At 40.2% G+C, this 26,774-nt stretch overlaps 1 protein-coding gene across 2 annotated transcripts in view; it reads right to left on the minus strand.

Moving 5' to 3' along the window:
- Window positions 1-26,774, minus strand: part of ascc3 (activating signal cointegrator 1 complex subunit 3) — a 161,391-nt gene that overhangs the window by 60,798 nt on the left and 73,819 nt on the right. For both annotated transcript variants that reach the window (XM_052489893.1, XM_052489894.1), the window contains exon 15: window positions 22,764-22,898. In XM_052489893.1, the coding sequence (XP_052345853.1) occupies window positions 22,764-22,898 (135 nt within the window). The remainder of the gene's footprint in view (window positions 1-22,763; window positions 22,899-26,774) is intronic.

A 26,774-nucleotide genomic window follows, 5' to 3' on the forward strand; every position in this document is an offset into this window, starting at 1 on the left:
GACTGAGCGGGCGGAGGAGCTGACAGACTGAGCGGGCGGAGGAGCTGACAGACTGAGCGGGCGGAGGAGCTGACAGACTGAGCGGGCGGAGGAGCTGACAGACTGAGCGGGCGGAGGAGCTGACAGACTGAGCGGGCGGAGGAGCTGACGGACTGAGCGGGCGGGCGGAAGAGCTGATGGACTGAGCGGGCGGGCGGAGGAGCTGACGGACTGAGCGGGGAGGAGGAGCGGAGGAGCTGACAGACAGAGGGCGTGCGGAGGAGCTGACGGACTGAGAGGGGTGGAGGAGCGGAGGAGCTGACAGACAGAGGGCGTGCGGAGGAGCTGACTGACTGAGCGGGGGCGGAGGAGCTGACAGACTGAGCGGGCGGAGGAGCTGACAGACTGAGCGGGCGGAGGAGCTGACAGACTGAGCGGGCGGAGGAGCTGACAGACTGAGCGGGCGGAGGAGCTGACAGACTGAGCGGGCGGAGGAGCTGACAGACTGAGCGGGCGGAGGAGCTGACAGACTGAGCGGGCGGAGGAGCTGACAAACTTAGTGGGCGGAGGAGCTGACAGACTGGGGTGTGTGTGTGCATGTGGCATGTGTTTACAGTGGGTTATGTGCTTACATGCATGCGTGTGAGTGAGTGAGTGAGTGAGTGAGTGAGTGAGTGAGTGAGTGAGTGAGTGAGTGAGTGAGTGAGTGAGTGAGTGAGTGAGTGAGTGAGTGAGTGAGTGAGTGAGTGAGTGAGTGAGTGAGTGAGTGAGTGAGTGAGTGAGTGAGAGAGAGAGAGAGAGAGAGAGAGAGAGAGAGAGAGAGAGAGAGATGAAAGCCAGGCAGCCAGTGTGTGACAGCAGTTCTTTGTTTTCTCAGAGGGACACGGTGGGAGGCACAGCGGAACCACACACTCAACTCAGCCTTTTACAACCTGATGATGTAGCAATTAAACAGGACGACGAGAGAGTGGGTTGGTTTGCATGACCACGGTTACATGTTAGACCGGTCACTCAGGCTACCAGACCACAAATGAGCTTTTACACTAAAATGTGTATTTTCCTTCGCAGTACTTTTCTTGCACCCGTCTGTCTATTTATCTACAGCACTGTATTACACATCCAGTCATCTTGTGGTTGTCAGTGTGTTACCTGTATCCGACTGTGTGTGCGTGTGTTTTCTCTGAGTGTGTTTCTGTCTCATTGCAGTTTATCACTCTTTAGTCTGCGCTATCAGCTTGGGCGTACAGTAGTGACAGATCGTCACGGCAACTCAGACATGTTCATAAGATCATCGGCGGTGTAAAAATAGCCCCAAACGAAGGCAAATATAGATATTAATGAGCGCGTTGAGGTCCTGTGTATCGGCAGGCGGGCGGCGTGGAGTCCCAGGTGGCCTAGCGTCTCCGCCGCGTCTGAACGTCTACAGATCTAAACGCTTCCCTCCGACAGACACCCTGTCAACGCAACAGGACATGAAACCCCATCAAAGATACAGTACAGTGCAGAAGATGAAAGATACACTTCACCAACGCCACACCCCCCCTAGACTCCAGACAGTGAGAGATAAAAAAAACAAGATGAGGGGGAGAGGAAGAGAGAGGGCTGGATAAGAGAGAAGGAAAGAGACAGTCATCATCCTTTCATCCACATCAATGGGCATCCATCCATCCATCCATCCATCCATCCACCCACCCATCCATCGGAAATGCCTATTTCCTGTCTGCAGTCTACACTAGATCATCAGCACCTCTTAGTACCTCTCCACTAAATGAGGTTGGCCTTCGATACAAGTCAACATCTCAAACTAAAACGAGCAGTAAACCACCCTGTCTACAGCTATACTGACTCAAACTGGCTCTCAGCACCATACAATAGACCTACACAATACATACTGGTGTACACGCCATAGACACCACTTCACTGACTAGAACAGATGGCTCTAAAGCCACGATGGACTCATGGCCATGGCTCTAAAACAGCTCAATCTGGGTTCACTGGGCTCAAAAGTAATACACTATATAGGGAATAGGGTGCCATTTGGGACTCATCCCAAAAGAGGTGCGGAGGAGAGCTGTCCTGTCCTGCTGTACCCTGACCTGGCCAGTAGGTGGCTCTTCATCCCCACAGCTGAGCCACTGTACTGTTCTCTGGTGCTGGGTCGCTGTGACAGAGTACCTTTCATCTCACAGAGAGGACCCATCAAACTGGAGAGGACACGCTAGTGGGCTGTATGGGTGGAGTTCTCACACAGGCATACTCACCATGCACTCGTACACTGACACCACACACACACACACACACACACATATTATATGTGCACACACATGCGAGAGAACCCTTTTCAAAAGTAGTATGGACAGGCCAACAGATGGTCTGACCATTTAAATGTTCCACTTAATGAGAAACTTTGACTCTTTCACTCTGATAGACATGATTTGCATAGACATGATGAACTAGCTCAATAAATAACCATTATTCCAGCAGCACTCTTCATTCAAGTGGCTGCATTAAGATATCTAAGCTAGATTGACAGCCTCTTCAACCCCCGAGTCAATTAATGAACATTATGAGAGAGAAAATATACTGGAATCACTTTTGACTTTTGAAAGGGAGGATAAATAATGCCAAATTATATAACTGACCTTAGAGGTGCTGTATACTCCACTACATATGCATACGGGAGATTAAAAATCACCTATAAATATTAATGTGGGCCAATTTCCCAGCACAAATAAGTCATGCATTATCTCTGTGTGGGCTTAGAGTGGAATCAGCCTCGTGCTCCCTTCCCCACTAATACAAGACTGACAGGTGCACGGACAAAGAGACAGACACGAGGACAGCAGGACAATGGAGGAGAGAGCTCAACTACAACTCTGGAGGTCCTTTGCGAACACTTCATTTTATGTTCTGCTTATTATCGTCTTAATAAGGCATTTGTACATACTTTAACAATTAGAAGACTATAGCGTTTGTTGACACTACATAAGTACATCTAAATGCACCCATTTATTACGCATAGCTTTAATCTGTATAAACCATGGAACAACCAGCTTTAATCTGTATAAACCATGGAACAACCAGCTTTAATCTGTATAAACCATGGAACAACCAGCTTTAGTCTGTATAAACCATGGAACAACCAGCTTTAATCTGTATAAACCATGGAACAACCAGCTTTAATCTGTATAAACCATGGAACAACCAGCTTTAATCTGTATAAACTATGGAACAACCAGCTTTGATCTGTATAAACCATGGAACAACCAGCTTTAATCTGTATAAACCATGGAACAACCAGCTTTAACCTGTATAAACCATGGAACAACCAGCTTTAACCTGTATAAACCATGGAACAACCAGCTTTAATCTGTATAAACCATGGAACAACCAGCTTTAATCTGTATAAACCATGGAACAACCCGCTTTAATCATATGCTGTATAAACTATGGAACGACCAGCTGTAATTATATACTGTATAAACCATGGAACAACCAGCTTTAATCATATGCTGTATAAACCATGGAACAACCAGCTTTAATCACATACTGTATAAACCATGGAACAACCAGCTTCAATCATATACTGAATAAACCATGAAACAACCAGCTTTAATCTGTATAAACAATGGAACAACCAGCTTTAATCTGTGTAAACCATGGAACAACCAGCTTTAATCTGTATAAACCATGGAACAACCAGCTTTAATCTATATAAACCATGGAACAACCAGCTTTAATCTGTATAAACCATGGAACAACCAGCTTTAATCTGTATAAACCATGGAACAACCATCTTTAATCTGTATAAACCATGGAACAACCAGCTTTAATCTGTATGAACCATGGAACAACCAGTTTTAATCTGTATAAACCATGGAACATTATTATTCGACCATGCTGGTCATTTATGAACATTTGAACATCTTGGTCATGTTCTGTTATAAACTCTATGGAACAGCCAGAAGAGGACTGGCCACCCCACATAGCCCGGTTCCTCTCTAGGTTTCTTCCTAGGTTTTGGCCTTTCTAGGGAGTTTTTCCTAGCCACCAGCTTTACACCTGCATTGGTTGCTGTTTGGGGTTTTAGGCTGGGTTTCTGTACAGCACTTTGAGATATCAGCTGATGTACGAAGGGCTATATAAATACATTTGATTTGATTTGATTTGGAACAACCAGCTTTAATCATATACTGTATAAACCATGGAACAACCAGCTGTAATCATATACTGTATAAACCATGGAACAACCATCTTTAACCTGTATAAACCATGGAACAACCAGCTTTAATCTGTATAAACCATGGAACAACCAGCTTTAATCTGTATGAACCATGGAACAACCAGCTTTAATCTGTATAAACCATGGAACAACCAGCTGTAATTATATTCTGTATAAACCATGGAACAACCAGCTTTAATCATATACTGTATAAACCATGGAACAACCAGCTTTAATCATATACTGTATAAACCATGGAATAACCAGCTTTAATCATATACTGTATAAACCATGGAACAACCAGCTTTAATCTGTATAAATCATGGAACAACCATCTTTAATCTGTATAAACTATGGAACAACCAGCTTTGATCTGTATAAACCATGGGACAACCAGCTTTAATCTGTATAAACCATGGAACAACCAGCTTTAACCTGTATAAACCATGGAACAACCAGCTTTAACCTGTATAAACCATGGAACAACCAGCTTTAATCTGTATAAACCATGGAACAACCAGCTTTAATCTGTATAAACCATGGAACAACCCGCTTTAATCATATGCTGTATAAACTATGGAACGACCAGCTTTAATCATATACTGTATAAACCATGGAACAACCAGCTTTAATCATATACTGTATAAACCATGGAACAACCAGCTTTAATCATATACTGTATAAACCATGGAACAACCAGCTTTAATCATATACTGTATAAACCATGGAACAACCAGCTTTAATCTGTATAAACAATGGAACAACCAGCTTTAATCTGTATAAACCATGGAACAACCAGCTTTAATCTGTATAAACCATGGAACAACCAGCTTTAATCTATATAAACCATGGAACAACCAGCTTTCATCTGTATAAACCATGGAACAACCAGCTTTAATCTGTATAAACCATGGAACAACCATCTTTAATCTGTATAAACCATGGAACAACCAGCTTTAATCTGTATGAACCATGGAACAACCAGTTTTAATCTGTATAAACCATGGAACATTATTATTCGACCATGCTGGTCATTTATGAACATTTGAACATCTTGGTCATGTTCTGTTATAATCTCTACCCGGCACAGCCAGAAGAGGACTGGCCACCCCACATAGCCCGGTTCCTCTCTAGGTTTCTTCCTAGGTTTTGGCCTTTCTAGGGAGTTTTTCCAAGCCACCGTGCTTTTACACCTGCATTGGTTGCTGTTTGGGGTTTTAACCTGGGTTTCTGGAACAGCACTTTGAGATATCAGCTGATGTACGAAGGGCTATATAAATAAATTTGATTTGATTTGATTTGGAACAACCAGCTTTAATCATATACTGTATAAACCATGGAACAACCAGCTGTAATCATATACTGTATAAACCATGGAACAACCAGCTTTAATCTGTATAAACCATGGAACAACCATCTTTAACCTTTAATAAACCATGGAACAACCAGCTTTAATCTGTATAAACCATGGAACAACCAGCTTTAATCTGTATGAACCATGGAACAACCAGCTTTAATCTGTATAAACCATGGAACAACCAGCTATAATTATATTCTGTATAAACCATGGAACAACCAGCTTTAATCATATACTGTATAAACCATGGAACAACCAGCTTTAATCATATACTGTATAAACCATGGAATAACCAGCTTTAATCATATACTGTATAAACCATGGAACGACCAGCTTTAATCATATTCTGTATAAACCATGGAACAAACAGCTTTAATCATATACTGTATAAACCATGGAACAACCAGCTTTAATCTGTATAAACCATGGAACAACCAGCTTTAATCATATACTGTATAAACCATGGAACAACCAGCTTTAACCTGTATAAACCATGGAAAAACCAGCTTTAATCTGTATAAACCATGGAACAACCAGCTTTAATCATCTGTATAAACCATGGAACAACCTTTAATCATATGCTTTAACCTGTATAAACCATGGAACAACCAGCTTTAATCATATACTGTATAAACCATGGAACAACCAGCTTTAACCTGTATAAACCATGGAACAACCAGCTTTAATCTGTATAAACCATGGAACAACCAGCTTTAATCTGTATAAACCATGGAACAACCAGCTTTAATCATATACTGTAAAACCATGGAACAACCAGCTTTAATCTGTATAAACCATGGAACAACCAGCTTTAATCATATACTGTATAAACCATGGAACAACCAGCTTTAATCATATATACTGTATAAACCATGGAACAACCAGATTTAATCATATGCTGTATAAACCATGGAACAACCAGCTTTCATCATATACTGTATAAACCATGGAACAACCAGCTTTAATCATATACTGTATAAATCATGGAACAACCAGCTTTAATCATATACTGTATAAACCATGGAACAACCAGCTTTAATCATATACGGTATAAACCATGGAACAACCAGCTTTAATCATATACTGTATAAACCATGGAACAACCAGCTTTAATCTGTATAAACAATGGAACAACCAGCTTTAATCTGTGTAAACCATGGAACAACCAGCTTTAATCTGTATAAACCATGGAACAACCAGCTTTAATCTATATAAACCATGGAACAACCAGCTTTAATCTGTATAAACCATGGAACAACCAGCTTTAATCTGTATAAACCATGGAACAACCATCTTTAATCTGTATAAACCATGGAACAACCAGCTTTAATCTGTATGAACCATGGAACAACCAGTTTTAATCTGTATAAACCATGGAACATTATTATTCGACCATGCTGGTCATTTATGAACATTTGAACATCTTGGTCATGTTCTGTTATAATCTCTACCCGGCACAGCCAGAAGAGGACTGGCCACCCCACATAGCCCGGTTCCTCTCTAGGTTTCTTCCTAGGTTTTGGCCTTTCTAGGGAGTTTTTCCTAGCCACCGTGCTTTTACACCTGCATTGGTTGCTGTTTGGGGTTTTAGGCTGGGTTTCTGTACAGCACTTTGAGATATCAGCTGATGTACGAAGGGCTATATAAATAAATTTGATTTGATTTGATTTGGAACAACCAGCTTTAATCATATACTGTATAAACCATGGAACAACCAGCTGTAATCATATACTGTATAAACCATGGAACAACCAGCTTTAATCTGTATAAACCATGGAACAACCATCTTTAACCTGTATAAACCATGGAACAACCAGCTTTAATCTGTATAAACCATGGAACAACCAGCTTTAATCTGTATGAACCATGGAACAACCAGCTTTAATCTGTATAAACCATGGAACAACCAGCTATAATCATATTCTGTATAAACCATGGAACAACCAGCTTTAATCATATACTGTATAAACCATGGAACAACCAGCTTTAATCATATACTGTATAAACCATGGAACAACCAGCTTTAATCATATACTGTATAAACCATGGAACAACCAGCTTTAATCATATACTGTATAAACCATGGAACAAACAGCTTTAATCATATACTGTATAAACCATGGAACAACCAGCTTTAATCTGTATAAACCATGGAACAACCAGCTTTAATCATATACTGTATAAACCATGGAACAACCAGCTTTAATCATATACTGTATAAACCATGGAACAACCAGCTTTAATCATATACTGTATAAACCATGGAACAACCAGCTTTAATCTGTATAAACCATGGAACAACCAGCTTTAATCATATACTGTATAAACCATGGAACAACCAGCTTTAACCTGTATAAACCATGGAACAACCAGCTTTAATCTGTATAAACCATGGAACAACCAGCTTTAATCATATACTGTATAAACCATGGAACAACCAGCTTTAACCTGTATAAACCATGGAACAACCAGCTTTAATCATATACTGTATAAACCATGGAACAACCAGCTTTAACCTGTATAAACCATGGAACAACCAGCTTTAATCTGTATAAACCATGGAACAACCAGCTTTAATCTGTATAAACCATGGAACAACCAGCTTTAATCTGTATAAACCATGGAACAACCAGCTTTAATCATATACTGTATAAACCATGGAACAACCAGCTTTAATCATATACTGTATAAACCATGGAACAACCAGCTTTAATCATATATACTGTATAAACCATGGAACAACCAGATTTAATCATATGCTGTATAAACCATGGAACAACCAGCTTTCATCATATACTGTATAAACCATGGAACAACCAGCTTTAATCATATACTGTATAAACCATGGAACAACCAGCTTTAATCATATACTGTATAAACCATGGAACAACCAGCTTTAATCATATACTGTATAAATCATGGAACAACCAGCTTTAATCATATACTGTATAAACCATGGAACAACCAGCTTTAATCATATACGGTATAAACCATGGAACAACCAGCTTTAATCATATACTGTATAAACCATGGAACAACCAGCTTTAATCATATACTGTATAAACCATGGAACAACCAGATTTAATCATATGCTGTATAAACCTTGGAACTACCAGCTTTAATCATATACTGTATAAACCATGGAACAACCAGCTTTAATCATATACTGTATAAACCATGGAACAACCAGCTTTAATCTGTATAAACCATGGAACAACCAGCTTTAATCATATACTGTATAAACCATGGAACAACCAGCTTTAACCTGTATAAACCATGGAACAACCAGCTTTAATCATATACTGTATAAACCATGGAACAACCAGCTTTAACCTGTATAAACCATGGAACAACCAGCTTTAATCTGTATAAACCATGGAACAACCAGCTTTAATCTGTATAAACCATGGAACAACCAGCTTTAATCATATGCTGTATAAACCATGGAACAACCAGCTTTAATCATATACTGTATAAACCATGGAACAACCAGCTTTAATCATATACTGTATAAACCATGGAACAACCAGCTTTAATCTGTATAAACAATGGAACAACCAGCTTTAATCTGTATAAACCATGGAACAACCAGCTTTAATCATATTCTGTATAAACCATGGAACAACCAGCTTTAATCATATACTGTATAAACCATGGAACAACCAGCTTTAATCATATACTGTATAAACCATGGAACAACCAGCTTTAATCATATACTGTATAAACCATGGAACAACCAGCTTTAATCATATACTGTATAAACCATGGAACAACCAGCTTTAATCATATACTGTATAAACCATGGAACAACCAGCTTTAATCATATACTGTATAAACCATGGAACAACCAGCTTTAATCATATACTGTATAAACCATGGAACAACCAGCTTTAATCTGTATAAACAATGGAACAACCAGCTTTAATCTGTATAAACAATGGAACAACCAGCTTTAATCTGTATAAACCATGGAACAACCAGCTTTAATCATATACTGTATAAACCATGGAACAACCAGCTTTAACCTGTATAAACCATGGAACAACCATCTTTAATCTGTATAAACCATGGAACAACCAGCTTTAATCTGTATAAACCATGGAACAACCCGCTTTAATCATATGCTGTATAAACCATGGAATAACCAGCTTTAATCATATATATTGTATAAACCATGGAACAACCAGCTTTAATCATATACTGTATATACCATGGAACAACCAGCTTTAATCTGTATAAACAATGGAACAACCAGCTTTAATCTGTATAAACCATGGAACAACCAGCTTTAATCATATTCTGTATAAACCATGGAACAACCAGCTTTAATCATATACTGTATAAACCATGGAACAACCAGCTTTAATCATATACTGTATAAACCATGGAACAACCAGCTTTAATCATATACTGTATAAACCATGGAACAACCAGCTTTAATCATATTCTGTATAAACCATGGAACAACCAGCTTTAATCATATACTGTATAAACCATGGAACAAACAGCTTTAATAATATACTGTATAAACCATGGAACAACCAGCTTTAATCATATACTGTATAAACCATGGAACAACCAGCTTTAATCATATACTGTATAAACCATGGAACAACCAGCTTTAATCATATACTGTATAAACCATGGAACAACCAGCTTTAATCATATACTGTATAAACCATGGAACAACCAGCTTTAATCATATATACTGTATAAACCATGGAACAACCAGCTTTAATCATATACTGTATAAACCATGGAACAACCAGCTTTAATCATATACTGTATAAACCATGGAACAACCAGCTTTAATCATATACTGTATAAACCATGGAACAACCAGCTTTAATCATATACTGTATAAACCATGGAACAACCAGCTTTAACCTGTATAAACCATGGAACAACCAGCTTTAATCTGTATAAACCATGGAACAACCAGCTTTAATCTGTATAAACCATGGAACAACCAGCTTTAATCTGTATAAACCATGGAACAACCAGCTTTAATCTGTATAAACCATGGAACAACCCGCTTTAATCATATGCTGTATAAATCATGGAACAACGAGCTTTAATCATATACTGTATAAACCATGGAACAACCAGCTTTAATCATATATACTGTATAAACCATGGAACAACCAGCTTTAATCATATACTGTATAAACCATGGAACAAACAGCTTTAATCATATACTGTATAAACCATGGAACAACCAGCTTTAATCATATACTGTATAAACCATGGAACAACCAGCTTTAATCTGTATAAACCATGGAACAACCAGCTTTAATCTGTATAAACCATGGAACAACCAGCTTTAATCATATACTGTATAAACCATGGAACAACCAGCTTTAACCTGTATAAACCATGGAACAATGAGCTTTAATCTGTATAAACCATGGAACAACCAGCTTTAATCATATACTGTATAAACCATGGAACAAACAGCTTTAATCATATACTGTATAAACCATGGAACAACCAGCTTTAATCATATACTGTATAAACCATGGAACAACCAGCTTTAATCTGTATAAACCATGGAACAACCAGCTTTAATCATATACTGTATAAACCATGGAACAACAAGCTTTAACCTGTATAAACCATGGAACAATGAGCTTTAATCTGTATAAACCATGGAACAACCAGCTTTAATCTGTATAAACCATGGAACAACCAGCTTTAATCTGTATAAACCATGGAACAACCAGCTTTAATCATATGCTGTATAAACCATGGAACAACCAGCTTTAATCATATACTGTATAAACCATGGAACAACCAGCTTTAATCATATACTGTATAAACCATGGAACAACCAGCTTTAATCATATACTGTATAAACCATGGAACAACCAGCTTTAATCATATACTGTAAAACCATGGAACAACCAGCTTTAATCTGTATAAACCATGGAACAACCAGCTTTAATCATATACTGTATAAACCATGGAACGACCAGCTTTACATTTACATTTAAGTCATTTAGCAGACGCTCTTATCCAGAGCGACTTACAAATTGGTGCATTCACCTTATGACATCCAGTGGAACAGCCACATTACAATAGTGCATCTAAATCTTTTAGGGGGGTGAGAAGGATTACTTATCCTATCCTAGGTATTCCTTAAAGAGGTGGGGTTTCAGGTGTCTCCGGAAGGTGGTGATTGACTCCGCTGGTGGTGATTGACTCAGCTTTTATCATATACTGTATAAACCATGGAACAACCAGCTTTAATAATATACTGTATAAACCATGGAACAACCAGCTTTAATCATATACTGTATAAACCATGGAACAACCAGCTTTAATCTGTATAAACCATGGAACGACCAGCTTTAATCATATACTGTATAAACCATGGAACAACCAGCTTTAATAATATACTGTATAAACCATGGAACGACCAGCTTTAATCATATACTGTATAAACCATGGAACAACCAGCTTTAATAATATACTGTATAAACCATGGAACAACCAGCTTTAATCATATACAGTATAAACCATGGAACAACCAGCTTTAATCATATACTGTATAAACCATGGAACAACTAGCTATAATCGTGGGTTTACTCTATTTAAAGGTTAACATCAGAAATCAAACGAACGTAACAATAATTGTATCTTACTGTATCACTGACAAAAGTGTTACAGCCCCATCTGTACTGAGGGTCGAATTCACAGCTCAACAGGGGCACACAGTCCTCTTTACAGTTAATTAGCTTTCTGATGTCTATTGTCTATTTCTGATGTCTATTTCTGATGCCTATTGTCTATTTCTGATGTATATTTCTGATGTCTATTTCTGATGTCTATTTTTTTCTGATGTCTTACATGTATCATAAACAACAGATAATTAAGTGTATTATTGTGCTTCACACAATTAAATATGAATATTCCCAGGCATATACACACACACCCTATCTTCAACTAATTCATATCCATTCTGTCAAACCAGGCCACGACATAATCTCTCATGTGTATTTGCGGATTTACAAAGCGTGAAAAGTGATATGATTTGTATATTTATACATTTCCCCATATAAATAGGAGGGAAGATTAGAGGCACATCAATCTTGGGCCGGCCCCGAGGAATAAAGGAAAGGTTAGTAGATTTATCACTCTGCCTCATGTTGCTGTACTGCTCTCTCTCTCTCTCTGCTGGGGGAGATTCAAATACGGAGAGACATACAGTCTGACTAACCGTCGTCCTGTGAGGACTGCTGCAGATACACCCCTGTGTACTCTCCATGCACACACACCATTACTTAAGAGTGTGTGTGCGCACAACACATGCACACAAAAAGACACACACAGTGAGAATGCGGTCCATGCCGTAGCCCCAGTGGTAGAGTAGTGTGAGGTGGAGAGGAGCAGAGTGACTTTCAGAAATCACTGAGGGGGCAGCAGGCCAACCCTGACACTGGTGTGTGTGTGTGTGTGTGTGTGTGTGTGTGTGTGTGTGTGTGTGTGTGTGTGTGTGTGTGTGTGTGTGTGTGTGTGTGTGTGTGTGTGTGTGTGTGTGTGTGTGTGTGTGTGTGTGTGTGTGTGTGTGTGTGTGTGTGTGTGTGTGTGCGCACACACGGCTGTCTATTGATCCCTGTCCTGTGTGATTGACTGTAGCCATGGGCTCAGGATGAATAGAATCAATCATGACCAGCAGGTTCTGACCAGCAGGTTCTGACCAGCAGGTTCTGATCATACGCTCCTCTACCTGGACAAGAAATAGTGAGTCTGGTTGGGTCCAACTGGACTAGAGCATGGGCCAAGCTACACACACAGAGACCCATTTAAATGACTATAGCATGCTAATTTAACATTTTATGGCTACACACCATAAACTAGACTGTCTGTCTACATTTGTAGGTGTGTAGGTCTGTCTGATTGCCGGTCTGTCTGCCTGCCGGTCTGTCTGCCCGCCGGTCTGTCTGCCCGCCGGTCTGTCTGCCCGCCTCGGTCTTCATCTTCAACCAGAACTCTACTCCATGGTCTACAGGTTAAATATCAGTACTGTCCTCCTCAAGCACATTCAACACCTGTGCTGTTCTTATTCACAGCATAAGTAGAAGGCAGTCTAACACCCAGTAGATAAAACACTTAGACAACACACGCCGAGTGACAGAGCTCCACTTCACTTCCCTGGCCTGTTAATTGGCCTGTATCTGAGTGCTGTAAAGTTTGTTCATGGTATCTACGGGTGCAGAAAGGGCCTCTGACTCTCACACACATCCTTCCTCTTTGTTTACAGCTCTCCCCCTAGGAACCCACTCTAAAGAGGTGCCTGACCTCAATTTCTCTCACTTTCCTCTCCTTTAAATCTCATGAATAAATGCTCATAAATAATGTTGTTTGTCTGTAGCCTGAGCCAAAGAGGAGAGCCAGCCTTGGAGCGCACAGCCACTTTACAGTACACACAGTAACTTTAGTACACTGGAGTCCATTGTTACAGTAACTTTAGTACACTCTCCAGTACACTGGAGTCTATAGTTACAGTAACTTTAGTACACTCTCCAGTAGTCTGGAGTCTATAGTTAGTTACTTTAGTACACTCTCCAGTAGACTGGAGTCTACATATACAGTAACTTTAGTACACTCTCCAGTAGACTGGAGTCCATTGTTACAGTTACTTTAGTACACTCTCCAGTAGACTGGAGTCCATTGGTACAGTTACTTTAGTACACTCTCCAGTAGACTGGAGTCTACAGATACAGTTACTTTAGTACACTCTCCAGTAGACTGGAGTCTATAGTTACAGTAACTTTAGTACACACTCCAGTAGACTGGAGTCCATTGTTACAGTTACTTTAGTACACACTCCAGTAGTCTGGAGTCTATAGTTACAGTAACTTTAGTACACTCTCCAGTAGACTGGAGTCTATAGTTACAGTAACTTTAGTACACTCTCCAATAGACTGGAGTCTATAGTTACAGTAACTGTAGTACACTCTCCAGTAGACTGGAGTCTATAGATACAGTTACTTTAGTACACTCTCCAGTAGTCTGGAGTCTATAGTTACATTTCCTTTAGTACACTCTCCAGTAGACTGGAGTCTGCAGATACAGTTACTTTAGTACACTCTCCAGTAGACTGGAGTCTACAGATACAGTAACTTTAGTACACTCTCCAGTAGACTGGAGTCTATAGTTACAGTAACTTTAGTACACTCTCCAGTAGACTGGAGTCCATTGTTACAGTTACTTTAGTACACACTCCAGTAGTCTGGAGTCTATAGTTACAGTAACTTTAGTACACTCTCCAGTAGACTGGAGTCTATAGTTACAGTAACTTTTAGTACACTCTCCAGTAGACTGGAGTCTATAGTTACAGTAACTTTAGTACACTCTCCAGTAGACTGGAGTCCATTGTTACAGTTACTTTAGTACACTCTACAGTAGACTGGAGTCTACAGATACAGTTACTTTAGTACACTCTCCAGTAGACTGGAGTCTATAGTTACAGTAACTTTAGTACACACTCCAGTAGACTGGAGTCCATTGTTACAGTTACTTTAGTACACACTCCAGTAGTCTGGAGTCTATAGTTACAGTAACTTTAGTACACTCTCCAGTAGACTGGAGTCTATAGTTACAGTAACTTTTAGTACACTCTCCAATAGACTGGAGTCTATAGTTACAGTAATTTTAGTACACACTCCAGTAGACTGGAGTCTACAGATATAGTTACTTTAGTACACTCTCCAGTAGACTGGAGTCTATAGTTACAGTAACTGTAGTACACTCTCCAGTAGACTGGAGTCTATAGATACAGTTACTTTAGTACACTCTCCAGTAGTCTGGAGTCTATAGTTACATTTCCTTTAGTACACTCTCCAGTAGACTGGAGTCTGCAGATACAGTTACTTTAGTACACTCTCCAGTAGACTGGAGTCTACAGATACAGTTACTTTAGTACACTCTCCAGTAGACTGGAGTCTACAGATACAGTTACTTTAGTACACTCTCCAGTAGACTGGAGTCTATAGTTACAGTAACTTTAGTACACACTCCAGTAGTCTGGAGTCTATAGTTACAGTTACTTTAGTACACTCTCCAGTAGACTGGAGTCTATAGTTACAGTAACTTTAGTACACTCTCCAGTAGTCTGGAGTCTATAGTTACAGTTACTTTAGTACACTCTCCAGTAGACTGGAGTCTATAGTTACAGTAACTTTAGTACACTCTCCAGTAGACTGGAGTCTGCAGATACAGTTACTTTAGTACACTTTCCAGTAGTCTGGAGTCTATAGTTACAGTTACTTTAGTACACTCGAGTCTGCAGATACAGTTAATTTAGTACACTCTCCAGTAGACAGGAGTCTATAGTTACAGAAACTTTAGTACACTCTCCAGTAGACTGGAGTCTATAGTTACAGTAACTGTAGTACACTCTCCAGTAGTCTGGAGTCTATAGTTAGTTACTTTAGTACACTCTCCAGTAGACTGGAGTCTACATATACAGTAACTTTAGTACACTCTCCAGTAGACTGGAGTCTGCAGATACAGTTAGTTACTTTAGTACACTCTCCAGTAGACTGGAGTCCATTGTTACAGTTACTTTAGTACACTCTCCAGTAGACTGGAGTCTACAGGTACAGTTACTTTAGTACACTCTCCAGTAGACTGGAGTCTATAGTTACAGTAACTTTAGTACACACTCCAGTAGACTGGAGTCCATTGTTACAGTTACTTTAGTACACACTCCAGTAGTCTGGAGTCTATAGTTACAGTAACTTTAGTACACTCTCCAGTAGACTGGAGTCTATAGTTACAGTAACTTTAGTACACTCTCCAATAGACTGGAGTCTATAGTTACAGTAACTTTAGTACACACTCCAGTAGACTGGAGTCTACAGATACAGTTACTTTAGTACACTCTCCAGTAGACTGGAGTCTATAGTTACAGTAACTTTAGTACACTCCAGTAGACTGGAGTCCATTGTTACAGTTACTTTAGTACACACTCCAGTAGTCTGGAGTCTATAGTTACAGTAACTTTAGTACACTCTCCAGTAGACTGGAGTCTATAGTTACAGTAACTTTTAGTACACTCTCCAATAGACTGGAGTCTATAGTTACAGTAATTTTAGTACACACTCCAGTAGACTGGAGTCTACAGATATAGTTACTTTAGTACACTCTCCAGTAGACTGGAGTCTATAGTTACAGTAACTGTAGTACACTCTCCAGTAGACTGGAGTCTATAGATACAGTTACTTTAGTACAGTCTCCAGTAGTCTGGAGTCTATAGTTACATTTCCTTTAGTACACTCTCCAGTAGACTGGAGTCTGCAGATACAGTTACTTTCATACACTCTCCAGTAGACTGGAGTCTACAGATACAGTTACTTTCGTACACTCTCCAGTAGACTGGAGTCTATAGTTACAGTAACTGTAGTACACTCTCCAGTAGACTGGAGTCTATAGTTACAGTAACTTTAGTACACACTCCAGTAGTCTGGAGTCTATAGTTACAGTTACTTTAGTACACTCTCCAGTAGACTGGAGTCTATAGTTACAGTAACTTTAGTACACTCTCCAGTAGTCTGGAGTCTATAGTTACAGTTACTTTAGTACACTCTCCAGTAGACTGGAGTCTATAGTTACAGTAACTTTAGTACACTCTCCAGTAGACTGGAGTCTGCAGATACAGTTACTTTAGTACACTTTCCAGTAGTCTGGAGTCTATAGTTACAGTTACTTTAGTACACTCGAGTCTGCAGATACAGTTAATTTAGTACACTCTCCAGTAGACAGGAGTCTATAGTTACAGAAACTTTAGTACACTCTCCAGTAGACTGGAGTCTATAGTTACAGTAACTGTAGTACACTCTCCAGTAGTCTGGAGTCTATAGTTAGTTACTTTAGTACACTCTCCAGTAGACTGGAGTCTACATATACAGTAACTTTAGTACACTCTCCAGTAGACTGGAGTCTGCAGATACAGTTAGTTACTTTAGTACACTCTCCAGTAGACTGGAGTCCATTGTTACAGTTACTTTAGTACACTCTCCAGTAGACTGGAGTCTACAGATACAGTTACTTTAGTACACTCTCCAGTAGACTGGAGTCTATAGTTACAGTAACTTTAGTACACACTCCAGTAGACTGGAGTCCATTGTTACAGTTACTTTAGTACACACTCCAGTAGTCTGGAGTCTATAGTTACAGTAACTTTAGTACACTCTCCAGTAGACTGGAGTCTATAGTTACAGTAACTTTAGTACACTCTCCAATAGACTGGAGTCTATAGTTACAGTAACTTTAGTACACACTCCAGTAGACTGGAGTCTACAGATATAGTTACTTTAGTACACTCTCCAGTAGACTGGAGTCTATAGATACAGTTACTTTAGTACACTCTCCAGTAGTCTGGAGTCTATAGTTACATTTCCTTTAGTACACTCTCCAGTAGACTGGAGTCTGCAGATACAGTTACTTTAGTACACTCTCCAGTAGACTGGAGTCTACAGATACAGTTACTTTAGTACACTCTCCAGTAGACTGGAGTCTATAGTTACAGTAACTTTAGTACACACTCCAGTAGTCTGGAGTCTATAGTTACAGTTACTTTAGTACACTCTCCAGTAGACTGGAGTCTGCAGATACAGTTAGTTACTTTAGTACACTCTCCAGTAGACTGGAGTCCATTGTTACAGTTACTTTAGTACACTCTCCAGTAGACTGGAGTCTATAGTTACAGTAACTTTAGTACACACTCCAGTAGACTGGAGTCCATTGTTACAGTTACTTTAGTACACACTCCAGTAGTCTGGAGTCTATAGTTACAGTAACTTTAGTACACTCTCCAGTAGTCTGGAGTCTATAGTTACAGTAACTTTAGTACACTCTCCAGTAGACTGGAGTCTATAGTTACAGTAACTTTAGTACACTCTCCAATAGACTGGAGTCTATAGTTACAGTAACTTTAGTACACACTCCAGTAGACTGGAGTCTACAGATATAGTTACTTTAGTACACTCTCCAGTAGACTGGAGTCTATAGATACAGTTACTTTAGTACACTCTCCAGTAGTCTGGAGTCTATAGTTACATTTCCTTTAGTACACTCTCCAGTAGACTGGAGTCTGCAGATACAGTTACTTTAGTACACTCTCCAGTAGACTGGAGTCTACAGATACAGTTACTTTAGTACACTCTCCAGTAGACTGGAGTCTATAGTTACAGTAACTTTAGTACACACTCCAGTAGTCTGGAGTCTATAGTTACAGTTACTTTAGTACACTCTCCAGTAGACTGGAGTCTGCAGATACAGTTAGTTACTTTAGTACACTCTCCAGTAGACTGGAGTCCATTGTTACAGTTACTTTAGTACACTCTCCAGTAGACTGGAGTCTACAGATACAGTTACTTTAGTACACTTTCCAGTAGTCTGGAGTCTATAGTTACAGTCACTTTAGTACACTCGAGTCTGCAGATACAGTTAATTTAGTACACTCTCCAGTAGACAGGAGTCTATAGTTACAGAAACTTTAGTACACTCTCCAGTAGACTGGAGTCTATAGTTACAGTAACTGTAGTACACTCTCCAGTAGTCTGGAGTCTATAGTTAGTTACTTTAGTACACTCTCCAGTAGACTGGAGTCTACATATACAGTAACTTTAGTACACTCTCCAGTAGACTGGAGTCTGCAGATACAGTTAGTTACTTTAGTACACTCTCCAGTAGACTGGAGTCCATTGTTACAGTTACTTTAGTACACTCTCCAGTAGACTGGAGTCTACAGATACAGTTACTTTAGTACACTCTCCAGTAGACTGGAGTCTATAGTTACAGTAACTTTAGTACACACTCCAGTAGACTGGAGTCCATTGTTACAGTTACTTTAGTACACACTCCAGTAGTCTGGAGTCTATAGTTACAGTAACTTTAGTACACTCTCCAGTAGACTGGAGTCTATAGTTACAGTAACTTTAGTACACTCTCCAATAGACTGGAGTCTATAGTTACAGTAACTTTAGTACACACTCCAGTAGACTGGAGTCTACAGATATAGTTACTTTAGTACACTCTCCAGTAGACTGGAGTCTATAGATACAGTTACTTTAGTACACTCTCCAGTAGTCTGGAGTCTATAGTTACATTTCCTTTAGTACACTCTCCAGCAGACTGGAGTCTGCAGATACAGTTACTTTCGTACACTCTCCAGTAGACTGGAGTCTACAGATACAGTTACTTTAGTACACTCTCCAGTAGACTGGAGTCTATAGTTACAGTAACTTTAGTACACTCTCCAGTAGTCTGGAGTCTATAGTTAGTTACTTTAGTACACTCTCCAGTAGACTGGAGTCTACATATACAGTAACTTTAGTACACTCTCCAGTAGACTGGAGTCCATTGTTACAGTTACTTTAGTACACTCTCCAGTAGACTGGAGTCTACAGGTACAGTTACTTTAGTACACTCTCCAGTAGACTGGAGTCTATAGTTACAGTAACTTTAGTACACACTCCAGTAGACTGGAGTCCATTGTTACAGTTACTTTAGTACACACTCCAGTAGTCTGGAGTCTATAGTTACAGTAACTTTAGTACACTCTCCAGTAGACTGGAGTCTATAGTTACAGTAACTTTAGTACACTCTCCAATAGACTGGAGTCTATAGTTACAGTAACTTTAGTACACACTCCAGTAGACTGGAGTCTACAGATATAGTTACTTTAGTACACTCTCCAGTAGACTGGAGTCTATAGTTACAGTAACTGTAGTACACTCTCCAGTAGACTGGAGTCTATAGATACAGTTACTTTAGTACACTCTCCAGTAGTCTGGAGTCTATAGTTACATTTCCTTTAGTACACTCTCCAGTAGACTGGAGTCTGCAGATACAGTTACTTTCGTACACTCTCCAGTAGACTGGAGTCTACAGATACAGTTACTTTAGTACACTCTCCAGTAGACTGGAGTCTATAGTTACAGTTACTTTAGTACACTCGAGTCTGCAGATACAGTTAATTTAGTACACTCTCCAGTAGACAGGAGTCTATAGTTACAGAAACTTTAGTACACTCTCCAGTAGACTGGAGTCTATAGTTACAGTAACTGTAGTACACTCTCCAGTAGACTGGAGTCTATAGATATAGTTACTTTAGTACACTCTCCAGTAGTCTGGAGTCTATAGTTACTGTTCCTTTCGTACACTCTCCAGTAGTCTGGAGTCTATAGTTACAGTTACTTTAGTACACTCTCCAGTAGTCTGGAGTCTACAGATACAGTAACTTTAGTACACTCTCCAGTAGTCTGGAGTCTACAGATACAGTAACTTTAGTACACTCTCCAGTAGTCTGGAGTCTATAGTTACATTTCCTTTAGTACACTCTCCAGTAGACTGGAGTCTGCAGATACAGTTACTTTCGTACACTCTCCAGTAGACTGGAGTCTACAGATACAGTTACTTTAGTACACTCTCCAGTAGACTGGAGTCTATAGTTACAGTAACTTTAGTACACACTCCAGTAGTCTGGAGTCTATAGTTACAGTTACTTTAGTACACTCTCCAGTAGACTGGAGTCTATAGTTACAGTAACTTTAGTACACTCTCCAGTAGACTGGAGTCTGCAGATACAGTTACTTTAGTACACTTTCCAGTAGTCTGGAGTCTATAGTTACAGTTACTTTAGTACACTCGAGTCTGCAGATACAGTTAATTTAGTACACTCTCCAGTAGACAGGAGTCTATAGTTACAGAAACTTTAGTACACTCTCCAGTAGACTGGAGTCTATAGTTACAGTAACTGTAGTACACTCTCCAGTAGACTGGAGTCTATAGATATAGTTACTTTAGTAAACTCTCCAGTAGTCTGGAGTCTATAGTTACAGTTCCTTTCGTACACTCTCCAGTAGTCTGGAGTCTATAGTTACAGTTACTTTAGTACACTGTCCAGTAGTCTGGAGTCTACAGATACAGTAACTTTAGTACACTCTCCAGTAGTCTGGAGTCTATAGTTACAGTTACTTTAGTACACTCTCCAGTAGTCTGGAGTCTACAGATACAGTAACTTTAGTACACTCTCCAGTAGTCTGGAGTCTATAGTTACAGTTACTTTAGTACACTCTCCAGTAGACTGGAGCCTACAGATACAGTAACTTTAGTACACTCTCCAGTAGACTGGAGTCTATAGATAGTTACTTTAGTACACTCTCCAGTAGACTGGAGTCTATAGTTACAGTAACTTTAGTACACTCTCCAGTAGACTGGAGTCTACAGATACAGTTAATTTAGTCCACTCAAACACTATTACGATAAACAGGGGTAGGAGTAACAGTCTACAGCAGTGGTGCACTGAATTGAGTCAACACTGTCTAGAAGAATGGTGATTAGTGTGTGTGTCCAGGTATAGTAACATAGCTTACCTTTATCTAACGTGAACTCATGTAAGCCTCTTAACCCTGGCACACTGTACCTGTGCTCCATGTAAAGACTCAGATGGTCCTGACAATCCCTGCAGCCAACACTATCTCACTTCTACTCCTAACCAGTATTTACTCCTAACCCAGGTCTACTCCTAACCAGTAGTTACTCCTAACCAAGGTCTACTCCTAACCAGTAGTTACTCCTAACCCACGTCTACTCCTAACCAGTAGTTACTCCTAACCCACGTCTACTCCTAACCAGTAGTTACTCCTAACCCACGTCTACTCCTAACCAGTAGTTACTCTTAACCCATGTCTACTCCTAACCAATAGTTACTCCTAACCCACGTCTACTCCTAACCAGTAGTTACTCCTAACCCACGTCTACTCCTAACCAGTAGTTACTCCTAACCCACGTCTACTCCTAACCAGTAGTTACTCCTAACCCACGTCTACTCCTAACCAGTAGTTACTCCTAACCCACGTCTACTCCTAACCAGTAGTTACTCCTAACCCACGTCTACTCCTAACCAGTAGTTACTCATAACCCACGTCTACTCCTAACCAGTAGTTACTCCTAACCCACGTCTACTCCTAACCAGTAGTTACTCCTAACCCACGTCTACTCCTAACCAGTAGTTACTCATAACCCACGTCTACTCCTAACCAGTAGTTACTCCTAACCCACGTCTACTCCTAACCAGTAGTTACTCATAACCCACGTCTACTCCAAACCAGTAGTTACTCCTAACCCACGTCTACTCCTAACCAGTAGTTACTCCTCACCTGAAACAGAAATAAACCAATGCATGTTCCTTACTGATTTCTCACACTGGCCGTAGTCAGGTCCATGGTCTGGCTGGAAGAAGGAAGACTCTCCCCGGTTCTTAGCCATCTCGATCAGCCCCATGGCTGTCCTCACTGTGGCATTACGAGCGTGGACAAACACCATCACCTGGGTCACACAGAGAACAGAGACACGGGTCAGTCTGGGTCAAAGGGGAAAACACAGAGGACTGAGAGAAGTCAGTCTTGAGCATAGACAAACACCATCACCTGGAAGACGCAGAGAACACAGACACAGATCAGTCTGGGGTCAAAGGTCAAAACACAGAGAAATAGCGGTAGAGGTCAAACCATACTGTTTGCTACAACATTCCTCTCATCTAAAAGCACTACTGTGCAGTGCTGTTCCTTGCCACAATAAAGATCCATTGTGACTGCAGATACTTCTCTCCTGCAGTACTGTATGAGAACAGAAGAAGGTCATGGTGCCATTTTAATCTTTTGTTAAAAGGACAGAGAAGGGCTGTCATTTTCCTATTACACTCAGTTTGCCCTTGTAAAACAGTCAATACCACGGACAAAACAATCAATAACAGAAATACAAGACAGTTATGAGATGGAGGCAAAGGACTCTCCCTCCCTCCCTCCCTACCTACTTCCCTTGTATTTTAAGGACACTATAAAGGGACTAGAGAGAGGACGGAGGGAGAGAGAATATGAGAGACAGTGGGAGAGGAGATAAGAGATAGCATGTTAATATCCATGTGTGAGTGTGTGTGTGTCTGTGTGTGTGAGTACAGGCCTGAAGGGTATATTTCCTTCCTCTGTCTTTGTACCAGTCACAGAGGGAGCCTCATAACAGATAATGTGCCACCATTGATTTCGGTTCTGCTGCAGAGCTCAGAAGTGTTATCCCTCCTCTGTCACTGTATCATAATGTAATGTATCATAATGTAATGTAATCCGGGTGGCGCAGTGGTCTAGGGCATTGCATCGCAGTGCTAGCTGTGCCACCAGAAACTCTGGGTTCGAGCCCAGGCTCTGTCGCAGCCGGCCGCGACCGGGAGGTCCATGGGGCGACGCACCATTGGCCTAGCGTCGTCCGGGTTAGGGATGGATGCCTTGGCCGGTAGTAATGTAATGTATCATAATGCGTCTCAGAAAATGTCAGTTTACCCACCTAATATTTTTTACCACTACGTCACTGGACACACACACACAGAGAAATAGAGAAATAGAGCGTTGGAAGGGGGATTTTATTATTATTATTATTATTATTATAAAAATAAAAAAATGTTAACCTTTATTTAACCAGGCAAGTCAGTTAAGAACACATTCTTATTTTCAATGACGGCCTGGGAACAGTGGGTTAACTGCCTGTTCAGGGGCAGAACGACAGATTTGTACCTTGTCAGCTCGGGAGTTTGAACTTGCAACCTTCCGGTTACTAGTCCAACGCTCTAACCACTAGGCTACGCTGCCGCCCCGTTTAAATGTATATTAAAATGTATATTCCAGTAAGTATAGTTTGTCCAATAGCAGCAGTCAAATGAGTTTGTGAGACAGGAGAGCCACCTGTGCTCTCTGCTGTGCTGAATATGTTGTGGCACATTTTACATGATGCATTATGATTAGAGGTCGACCGATTAATCGGAATGGCCAATTAATTAGGGACGATTTTAATTTTTTTGAAGAGGGCTCCGATTTGCCAATTTTTTTATTTGAATTAATATTATTATTATTATTTTATACATTTTATTTAACTAGGCAAGTCAGTTAAGAACAGATACTTATTTTCAATGACTGCCTAGGAACGGTGGGTTAACTGCCTTGTTCAGGGGCAGAACGACAGATTTTCACCTTGTCAGCTCGGGGAACCAATCTTGCAACCTTACAGTTAACTAGTCCAACACAATAACGACCTGCCTCTCTCTCGTTGCACTCCACAAGGAGACTGCCTGTTACGCGAATGCAGTAAGCCAAGGTAAGTTGCTAGCTAGGATTAAACTTATCCTATAAAAAACAATCAATCATAATCACTAGTTAACTATACATGGTTGATGATATTACTAGATATTATCTAGCGTGTCCTGCGTTGCATATAATCTGACTGAGCATACAAGTATTTAAGTATCTGACTGAGCGGTGGAAGGCAGAAGCAGGCGCGTAAACATGAATTAAAACAGCACTTTCGTGCGATTTGCCAGCAGCTCTTCATTGTGCATCAAGCATTGCGCTGTTTATGACTTCAAGCCTATCAACTCCCGAGATGAGGCTGGTGTAACCGAAGTGAAATGGCTGGCTAGTTAGCTAGTGGTGCTAATAGCGTTTCAAACTTCAGTCGCTCTGAGCCTTGGGGTGGTTGTTTCCCTTGCTCTGCATGGGTAACGCTGCTTCGATGGTGGCTGTTGTCGTTGTGTTGCTAGTTCAAGCCCAGGGAGGAGCGAGGAGAGGGACGGAAGCTATACTGTTACACTGGCAATACTAAAGTGCCTATAAGAACATCCAATAGTCAAAGGTTAATGAAATACAAATGGCATAGAGGGAAATAGTCCTATAATTCCTACAATAACTACAACCTAAAACTTCTTACCTGGGAATATTGAAGAATCTTGTTAAAAGGAACCACCAGCTTTCATATGTTCTCATGTTCTGAGCAAGGAACTGAAACGTTAGCTTTCTTATATAGCACATATTGCACTTTTACTTTCTTCTCCAACACTTTGTTTTTGCATTATTTAAACCAAATTGAACATGTTTCATTATTTACTTGAGGATAAATTGATTTTATTGATGTATTATATTAAGTTAAAATAATGTTCATTCAGTATTGTTGTAATTGTCATTATTATCAATTTAAAACATGTAAATCGTCCGATTAATCAGTATCGTTTTTTTTTTTTGGTCCTCCAATAATCGGTATCGGCGGTGAAAAATCATAATCGGTCGACCTCTAATTATGATGCATTACAAGCTCAAAACATTTTGAAATGTCAGCTTGAAACTTATTTTCTTTCACTTCAAGTATAATGTGTCATCATTCAGCCATGTTGAAGGCAGCAGCAGCAGGGCCTAGCTGGATAGTTTCATCTCCTCAGCACAGTGACTTAAGAAATTACAGAATGTCTGGGGTTTGGAAATGACTTGCGGCAGCAACGCCAGTTGAAGTGAAACATTCTCTTAATGTGATGCTGTACATCACACACACACACACGCACACGCACACGCACACACACACACACACACACACACACACACACACACACACACACACACACACGATATGTCAATGTTATATCATCAAACAGTCTATTCTATTAATAAGCTTCAAGTTCAAACTCTTTCTGCAGGGTTACCTATACTAAGCAGGGGTTAGCACAGATTGAGCAGCGTAGCCTAGCCTGGCGTCTCTTCCATCTCCTCGCTGTGGGCCCACTGCAGCAAACTGTTATTTATTGAAGCTGTTTTATCAGTGCAGAGCTGTGAGGAGGGAAGCGTCCACGGTAACTGCTGGTTTGAGAGCTTATTAAAGTTCCGTCTGCCGGGCTGAAACCCCAGCACAGGAGGGCCAGGGGGCTTCATCCAGACAATTCCATCTATCACCCTCCCAGATGAAATTAATATATGTCACAGCCATTTCTGACAATTTAATATGGAGCCTAGACAGATGCTCCCTATTGGAGAGTTTTGGCTTCAGGGCTGTGACCCACAGACAGAAAGATGACATCACATCTAGACTCGCCGACTGTGAGACTGAAAACACAAACCACATTTTCCAATTCAGATACCAGAACCTGGTACAGTATTTCAGATCCTTTTAAAAACATGTATTGACTGTAGGCAAACTGTGTGTAGATTAATTTACTTGTGCACTGTGTGTGTTTGAATGAGACAATGTGTACACACACACAAGTGTTGGTACCTGTTGTTCGCATAGGTGTGTGGGTATATGTTAAGGGGATACAGACAGAACCAGCAGGTTGGACTGGGAACTCAACACACAGCGCAGATGGGGCTAAGTGGAAATGGATGAATTCACAACTCT

This window comes from Oncorhynchus keta, chromosome 31 (genome assembly GCF_023373465.1).
Source record: "Oncorhynchus keta strain PuntledgeMale-10-30-2019 chromosome 31, Oket_V2, whole genome shotgun sequence".
Classification (NCBI taxonomy): Eukaryota; Metazoa; Chordata; class Actinopteri; order Salmoniformes; family Salmonidae; genus Oncorhynchus; species Oncorhynchus keta.